Source organism: Clupea harengus, chromosome 21 (genome assembly GCF_900700415.2).
Source record: "Clupea harengus chromosome 21, Ch_v2.0.2, whole genome shotgun sequence".
In the NCBI taxonomy this organism is placed as follows: Eukaryota; Metazoa; Chordata; class Actinopteri; order Clupeiformes; family Clupeidae; genus Clupea; species Clupea harengus.
Genome location: NC_045172.1, coordinates 8,344,354 through 8,353,483, shown reverse-complemented (window position 1 = coordinate 8,353,483; position 9,130 = coordinate 8,344,354). Strand labels below are relative to the sequence as shown.

Genomic DNA, 9,130 nt, shown 5'->3' with positions numbered 1-9,130 from the left:
GTATCAGTGCAAAGGGCGGAAATATTACGTTGCCTAGAGGTGACAGTGTCACCATTCTACAATACAACACTACTTTGGTCATTATCGCCTTTACTTCAACGCAGGCCTGGTCATCTTCGATGCATTAAAGAGGCTGCCTGACTTTGTGTCACTTACATAATTATGCAATAGGCGCCGCGATACTTAACAGTGTCCACTGTCGATGTCGTTATATTTATTTTCCTATTTGATGTGGTGCATTTCCGCAACATCAGACACTGTTGCATTCAGACACCAACATGTGGGTTCCATCAGTACCACGGATAGCTCCAAAATCGTCACAATTTACTAGTAGCTGTTGATCTGAGCCCTGATCTTGTGACACATATTTGAGACAGTTGAAGTTGTTTAACTCCAGACCAATTCAGCTGTGACTATAGAAAGCTGCATCCAAAGCCCAGCACATGAGATGGAATTTCAGACTACTCTCATAATGCAATACTTGTAAAGACGAGAAGAAAGTCAGAGGAAAATAGTCCAGCTTTTCACTAGCTTTTTACTGCACCCACGATCCAACCATAAGAGGATGCGTCAACCGTCTTGCGGGTTAAAAATATCACGCCATGTAAACGAGATGCTTTTTGGGCCATTGGTTGGAAGTGATGAATAATTACGAACAATTCCAACAAGACTGAATAACACATTTCACGTGTCAGCTGTGTTCAACCCTAGTGCCAATCTCATTTGCACACAAGAGTGACTCGTTATTCAGATTTAAGTAATTAAATTGCTGAGCCAAGCCAAACCGTCCTTGAGTGTGTTCTAAATATACCGCCCTCCCCTTCTAGAGCCGTGCCCGCTCCCCAAGCCAAGGCCGCCGTTCCCCTTCCTCGTTTGCCCTAAGAAAGTTAAAGAACATCCAAAGGGACACTCGATCCGACATGTGACATCACGGTCTGAACTTAAATAAGAAGGGCCTACGCTCATGCTTCAGGACCACTCTCCTGGGACTCCGACTTCTGTTGACTTCTACCTTACCGTTCCTCCGTCTACAATGGTGTGTACTATGGATATTTGCATTATTCTGGCGATGATGTTTCTCTCTCTCTCTGGATCTTTGGCTGCCAACACATCTTGCGAATATAGGATATGTTTTTAACCGAACCTGTCAAGACTTGTTATCCAACTCTGCACTTGACTCTGAGTAACAGATGCTGGACATATGCAGCAATGATTTCATAAAATACAATATAATAATACAATCAAAAAGAATAGAAAACACTTCTCTCTATCTCAGAAAAAGATTATGCAGAGTAAAAACAAAAAAATGAAGACATTCCTGTTCCTACACTACCATGAGTAACTTCTAGATGGACATACATTGTTCGAAGGAGAGAGATGTGTCGGTCTATGTCTACGTCTGTGTGTGTGTGTGGGTGGGTGTGTTGTGGTATTGATGATGATCCTGACAAAACTAATGTTGTGTTTGTGTAGGCTGAACCTGCACCTGCACCTGCTGAGGCACCCGCCGCTGAGGCACCCGCCGCTCCCGCTGCCGCAGACTTCACAGCGGACCAGCTTGAGGGTAAGTCTCTTGCTTTTAACAACACTTAAACTGTGTAAAACCTTGTGTAAAACCTTGTGTCAAACGTGCATCTTTTAAGGGCACAGCATAGTGTACTCGTAGTACAGTTTGGTGTACTTGGTGTACATCAGTTAGTTTTACTGTTTGGGAAAACTAGGCAGGCTGAATATATCAATTAACAACTTCATTGTGTGCCCTCTCTGGGAAAAATGTTGTAGGCTTTCTTGTTTAAGTGCTCAGGGCATGTTTGAGGGCTACCTAAGCGTTGAAGTATATATATATATATATGTATATATATATATACAGGATGAAGGATGGGTTGTCACATCTGTTGATGGATGTCACAACCACAGTTGACCTCTGTCTCTCGTTTCCTTGTCGTAGATGTGATGATTGTCATATGACATAGCTTTCAGGAAAAGGAAGAAATTCAATCTTAAACACATTTTTATACCCAGAATTATTGTTGAGCGTGAACAAAATCTCAGAAAGAAGAGTTTTGGTTCTGATTGCACCGGTTCCTTTATACCCAGAGCAACTGGATACGTTTTGTTTTTTGGTAGAGGAAATTCAAAACAAAATCTTGTTCTGACACATTTCTTCTCAGAAGGAGGAAGAGATTTTTTTTATTATGGTGCCCTGTGTCTTAAAGTTCAAAATGTCCATGAACACCTTCTCGTTTGAAAATATGGTAGCAACACAAGGTGTCGGAAAATGTTTCTCAGCTGTTGAGGCCATTCTTATCGACTCTATTCGCAGTGGTGGTCACACAGGCTTCGGTTGCACATTGGTCCTTGGACTTTGTGCTAATCTCCAGCTAAAAGCTGAAGACACAAAGATGGTGTAGGGTCAGTTTTCAAAAGGCATTTGCACTGTACCGACCCCCCCCCCCCCCCCCCCCTCTCCTGCCCCTTCAAGCTTTTGTCATTCACTGAGCGTCACAGCTCTTGCTAAGATGTCCTTTATGAAGGCATCCATGTTTGATCTTTCAGAAAGCCAACATGATGCTTGATGCTTAACACACATACATCTCTCAAATATATTTAAGTCAATTTAAGGTAGTGTGGGGCAAATATAATTTGGGAGTGAGCTTTTGGTAATATCTACATGTTCTCTAGTTTCAAGAAAGTTTTTGTAAAACAACTTCTCCTGAAAGTTGATGTTAGTAAAATCTCATCCATGGATTAATTAGTCCTTTGGCTTTAAATTTGGGTACAGCTGTCAATAAAATTGGTGTGTGGCTATGAGTTGTAGCTTCCTCAGCTAGAGCCCATGCTGATGGGTGTTGATTACGCTGCTGTCAGCATTCTTGTGCGCAACTTGGGTTGCGGTGAGACCTCTGCTGGCCTTTTACGGCCAGGGTTGGTTTCTTAGGGCGTATCGATTGCCAGAGCACTCCGTTAAATGCCACCTTAACATGATCTGGCTAGCAGCAGCTGTGGCTGCACAAAATCATGCATGGACATTAATCTGTCAGCAGAACCCTGTCAATCCCACAACCCCTGTGGATCCCATACAAATTGCAATCTCTTGTTTTTCCCACCTACTGTCGTGTACTATGTACTACCTTCCGCTGGGTATTGTATACCCAGCTGTCCAGTTCAATTAGTGGAGGACAGAGAGAGGGAGAGTAATGGAGAAATGCCTTTGATCTCCCTGTAGAACAGGTGGCAAGAAAGAATGCGACCCAAACATGTGACCAATGTGTGGCATCAAGTATGACAAGAGTGGGCACCATGAAGTCTAAATTACCACGTATCTGGAAATGCAAAGAACATTTTTTTAAGTGTTTGTTATGTAATGTTATGAGATAATTTCTGTCGCAGTAATGTTACTAAGCAATGTGTACTTCGAATCCTAAGTAGTAGTAATAGTACTGTGTACTAAGAGTAGAAGATAGTAGGAGTAGTGTGTAGCAGGAGTAAAACGACCCAGGTGTTTTCTATCTAATCACCAACATCACCTCTCTCTCCCATTCTCCAGACTTCAAGGAAGCCTTCGGTCTGTTCGACAGAGTTGGCGATTCCCAGGTTGGATTCAACCAGGTGGCCGACATCATGCGTGCCCTGGGCCAGAACCCCACCAACGGAGAAGTGAAGAAACTTCTGGGCAGCCCATCCCCCGAGGGTAAGCATGTTCTGAAGAATGTTTGACCGTTGAATATATTGTATGCACACATTGTGAACGCCAAGGCAAATGACCCTGTCATATGTTGCAGTAAATACTGGGTATATGCATGTTTCTTATTGTACAGAGTAGTAATTGTTTTACTATATATAGACACACTTACGCTTCATTTTTGTATCATTTAGTGCATTTAGTCCCAGCTTCGTTTTTATTATACAGCAATCTATGGGCTTTCAACAGTGTAGTATTCATTGAAAAGGGGATTGAAAAAGAAAAGCTTGCGAGGCCTGTGTTGTGTGTCTGTGTATGCCAGACATTAAAAACGCTGTTCTGTCTGTGTGTTTTTCTGAGCAGATATGGAGAACAAGAGGATGGCCTTCGACGCTTTCCTGCCCCTGCTCAAAGTTCAGGACTCCGTCGTGAAGGGTACCTATGATGACTACGTTGAGGGTCTCCGCGTCTTTGACAAGGAGGGTAACGGCACAGTCTTGGGCGCTGAGCTGCGTATCGTGTTGGGCACAATGGGTGAGTGACACACCAGAGAACCATGGGCGATGTAATCTATTTTTAAACTACCAAGTATAGACTTAGGACTACATGTACCGGCATTCCCAGGGATCACAGCCTGTTTTCCTTCTGATATCCACAGGTGAGAAGATGAAGGAGGCCGAGATTGATGCCCTCATGCAAGGTCAGGAAGACGACAATGGCGCAATCAACTACGAGGGTAAGTCTAGTACCATATTTTTATTAGCGGACTTCTTATCTTTCAGACATTTTACATGCCCCTTACCTCAGTATATTTTAATGTCCGGACGCATGGTTAGCTTACTGCTGTCGTAAGCCATTCCAGCGGCTGACTTGTTTATTTACAGAGATGTCCTTAAACGGTATATGGTGAGACGCTCTAAATGTTTCCTCCCCCACCCCCCACCCCCCTCCTTCTTTACCCACCCCCCCCCCCCTCCTTCTCCTCCTCCTCCCACCCACAGCTTTCGTCAAGCACGTCATGTCCGTGTAAGAGGCCCCCAAGTGGGAGTGGTGAAGAAGTCGATCTGTAAACCCCTCAGGGTGTCAGGACATCCAACTCTGTTTCTAAGACCAACCAAAGGGAATAAAAAAAAGGACTATGGGATGTCACCATTGAAGAAAAAACACATTTGTACTTTTTTTTTTTTTTTTTTGTCCTTTCCATCCATATCTCCTTTTCTCCGCTCATCCTCTTTCTGGACGTTACCGTCTCTCTTTTTTTTTCCTCTGCTGCCCCCCCCTACCCCTAGGGTGGTGGTCCCTGGTCTGGCAGGAAACGGGGGAGGAAGGGTGGGCCACTCATGAAGTGGGGGTATCCCCTGCCTTGCTCTGACTTGCCCTGGTCACTTCACCACCAGCCAGACGTGTTGAAGGCACCTGGCACACCTGTGGACCGATCGCCGAAACTCTCCCCCCTCTCCCTTCCCCACAGAAAGTCGTCTTTTATTTTCACTCAGAATAAAACCTTTTCCAAAAGTACACACCCAAGTTGTTTGGTTCTTGACCTTTACCACTAACTTGCTTCTATTATTGCTCTGCTACTGTTACATTGATATATGTATATAAATATAGATTTCATTCCTAAATGTAGCATCAAAGTGTATATATATACTTCCTATGAAGAGAGATTTGACAATATGTTCTCCTTCACTTTCCGTGCAAAGCAGTTATATGTGGTATTAATCTGATCTGAAGGTTTAGAATTTACATACTACACTACAAATGACATTACCATTCTGCAAAGTTCTCATTAAAACACGTTTATCCTTCATCTCTTAACTTGTATACAGATGGAAATGTCAATGCCTGTGCCAATCACACAGTTATCCATTTCATTTGGTGTAAGTACAGATCATAAAATACTTAAAATAATGATTGTATGCCATGGGTAAATACAGATGCAAGTACAGTACAGGTACATAACAGCTTTATCCAATATCCAATCCCTTATAGTAGTCTAAATAATTGATCAGATATTAGAGATCTGTATTTCAGGGATAAATGCTACCGCATGTTGCCTTAAAGCAGCAATACGGAGTTCTGTTCCAAAACTAATAAGCTAACTACCTAAAAGGCATGCAAAAACCTTGGAAACACCACCAACAGCCCAGCTGACACTGATGGAAGCTTGCAACACACTAACTGGTGTCTTTTGGAAGTATAGCTGCCAATGTCATGCGAAAAAAGCTTTTCTTCCATTTTTGCAGGGCGTTTCAGCCCGGTACATACAGTGCCCTCCACAATTATTGGCACCCCTAGTGAATATGAGCAAAACAGGCTATGAAAAAATATGTCTTTGCTGTTTATCCTCTTGGTCTTTCACTCAAAATATTCACAAAACTTTTACCTTTTCATTGAAGTAAAATTATTGAAATAAAAAAAAACTGTTGACATTAAATAAATATTTTCCCCCAAAACATGTGTGCCACAATTATTGGCACCCCTTAATTTAATGTTTTGTGCAGCCTCCCTTTGCCAAGATAACAGCTCTGAGTCTTCTCCTATAATGCATGGATGAGGTTGGTGAACACATGGCACGGGATCTGAGACCATTCCTACATGCAGTATCGCTCCAGATCCTTCAGATTCTGAGGTCAACGTTTGTAGACTCGGCTTCAGCTCTTTCTACAGATTTTCTATGGGGTTTAGGTCGGGGGACTGTGATGGCCATGGCAAAACCTTTATTCTGCAGTCGGTGAACCATTTTTGTGTTGATTTTGAGGTGTGCTTCGGATCATTGTCCTGCTGGAAGGTCCAACCACGGCCCATTTTAAGCTTACTGGAGGGGGCTGTTAGGTTTTCATTTAATATCTGCTGGTATTTGATGGAGTCCATGATACCATGTATCCTAACAACATGTCCAGGGCCTTTGGAAGACCACCATACTTCACATTGGGTATGAGGTGCTTTTCTGTATTGCTATCTTTCTGTCTACGCCAAACCCACCTTTGATGCTTGTTGCCAAAAAGCTTTATTTTTGTCTCATCTGACCATATAACTCGGTCCCATTGAAAGTCTGACTTACATTTGGCAAACTGTAGGCACTTTAGTTTGTTGTTGTTTGAGGCTTTTTTCTGGCAACCCTCCAAAACATCTTGTGGTGATGTAGGTGGCGTCTGATGGGAGTTTTGGAGACTTTCTGACCCCAAGACTCAACTAACCTCTACAATTTTCCAGCTGTGATCCTTGGAGATTCTTTTGCCAGTCGAACCATCCTCCTCACGGTGCGTGGGGTCAATGTACACACACGTCCTCTTCCAGGATGATTCTTAACATCTCCTGTCGCTTTAAACTTCTTAATTATTTCCATGATAGTGGAAATAAGTATTTTCAACTGTTTAGAGATTTTCTTGTGTCCATTTCTTGATTTGTGCAGCTCAACAACTTTTCGTCGCACATCGTCACTGTGTTCTTGGGTCTTTCCCATAGTGATGAATGACTAATGGAATTTGGCCTGTGTCACCTCATATTTGTACGCCAGTGGAACACCTCTTAAGAGTTCAAACAGGTGAACTTAAAAATGTAAAACATGATTGGAAATATACTTCAGTTAGATTTTAATAACAAGATTTTTCTAGGGGTGCCAATAATTGTGGCACACATGTTTGGGGAAAAATATTTATTTAATCTCAACAGTTTTGTTTTTTTTTTACAGCAAAGACATATTTTTTTATAGCCTGTTTTGCTCATTTTCACTAGGGGTGCCAATAATTGTGGAGGGCACTGTAGAACTACATAGGGCATATCCTGGATTGCTAGTGGGGAAGAAACAGGTGTGTATCTGTCCTTCACATGACCATATGCTATCAAAATTAATTTGAGGATGGTCCCAAAGCTAGTTGCCTATAAAACCATACCTCAAAAAGTGTAAAATTGTTGCATAGTGTTACTTTAAAATCAAAGTCAATAACACGACTACATTTGACAGCACTGTGTTCCACCAGTTTAACTACAAGAACATTGTGTTCCATGTCCCATGACAGTTACTCAATAGGGAGGAGCATGGATTGGTGAAACTGAAGTGTTTGTCAACCCCTGAAGGAGAATCTTGATCTGTTGCATATTAAGGACATGATCTCATAAGCCTATTTCTGATTAAAAAAAGTATTTTAACACATTAAAACACCTAAACACACACCAAGCTGTTTTGTGGTAAATTACCATTGACATGCATTATGAAAGCTTCTGGAGTTTGCACTGATTGTTGCAGATGTGTGTTATAATAAGCATTGAGATGGGACTGCCTTTTCGTGGTTAAACAACAATTATACTCTTGAGTGCACACTACCTCAGTTCTGAATGAAAGTACCAAAATAATGTTTTATAGAAGTAGGCTTAATCATTTGGTTTCAGTGAGCAAATAGCACTTGTCAAAACATAGGGCAATAGCACCCTCTTGTGGTTCCAAAGACTTCTGCAAATTATGATAGATGTTTATGACTTTGCATTATTATGTAGACAAATATATTTATTCCTCTGGTTCCACTTCACTCTCAGTGAAACATATAAACTGGATGCCTATTTCAAGTAAACGTGATTAAACTTGATTGCCAAGAAATATGTCTAGCTCACTCCAACACAAAAGAGCAACCAAGACTTACGTTTTTTTTTAACTGATTTCTAACTTGGAGCCCTTATCTTATTATTCAGTTCTACAGAAGGCTCTAAATGATTGTTAATGGTTTCTTGTGCACTTAGTTGTCTTTGTAGAGGTGTACAGCTAACACCAAAGTGAATAATTGCTACGGTCTTAGAAATGACAAGGAAAGGCTGTGAACTTTGAAATTGCTGCTTTATTACACAAGGTTGAACACTTTTTACATGTTATCTACAGGACACTGTGCACCCTAGACCGAAGGCTGGTTTTACTTGCCAGCTTTGCCACAAACTATGGAATGGCACATGGCAACCAAGATGCTTCTTTGAACAGAACTTCAGGTTTGCAGAGGGAAACATTAAACCCAAGATATGGGTGTGTGTGTGTGAGGGGGGGGGGGGGGGGGGGGGGCGGGACGGGACTACATCTGTGTGTGGGTGAGTGTGTGTGTGTGTGTGTGTGTGTGTGTGTGTGTGTGTGTTGGGTCTCCAATCTCAGTATGAGGGAGCGGGATCTGCTGGCCTGGGCCACATCCCTATGCGGCAGTGTCTGCTGAGACAACAGCACTGGAGACGGTGAAACTAGTCGGGCCACATATCAGGACTGACTCATGGCCACGCCCCGTTTCACGCGACTCCACGCGGGAAAGAAGAAAACAAAAGCCTTCTCTTAAAAAAGTACAGCCTTGCAAGGTGTTCAAGGAAAGTAGCATTAGCAAGTACATGGTTGCCAATCATGAACAACTGGTCTGTATAAATGCACATGTTAAAACAACTTGTACTCAAATGTAACTTGTACTCAGAGGATCTATT

The 9,130-nt window shown here is 42.2% G+C and overlaps 1 protein-coding gene across 1 annotated transcript; it reads left to right on the top strand.

Annotated features, from left to right (window-relative positions):
- The first annotated feature begins 935 nt into the window (after positions 1–935).
- mylz3 (myosin, light polypeptide 3, skeletal muscle) lies at positions 936–5,200 on the top strand. The gene is made up of 6 exons (XM_031558827.1): positions 936–1,036; positions 1,474–1,564; positions 3,548–3,691; positions 4,046–4,216; positions 4,341–4,418; positions 4,684–5,200. The coding sequence occupies exons 1-6, from the start codon at positions 965–967 to the stop codon at positions 4,710–4,712; spliced, it is 585 nt and encodes a 194-aa protein (XP_031414687.1). The 5' UTR covers positions 936–964; the 3' UTR covers positions 4,713–5,200.
- Positions 5,201–9,130: the final 3,930 nt, after the last annotated feature.

Coding starts and splice junctions, on each gene's coding strand:
- mylz3 (XM_031558827.1), top strand. CDS start 965: ATGCTTCAGGACCACTCTCCTGGGACTCCGACTTCTGTTGACTTCTAC. Junction 1,565..3,547: donor CACAGCGGACCAGCTTGAGG/GTAAGTCTCTTG, acceptor CCCATTCTCCAG/ACTTCAAGGAAGCCTTCGGT. Junction 4,419..4,683: donor TGGCGCAATCAACTACGAGG/GTAAGTCTAGTA, acceptor TCCCACCCACAG/CTTTCGTCAAGCACGTCATG.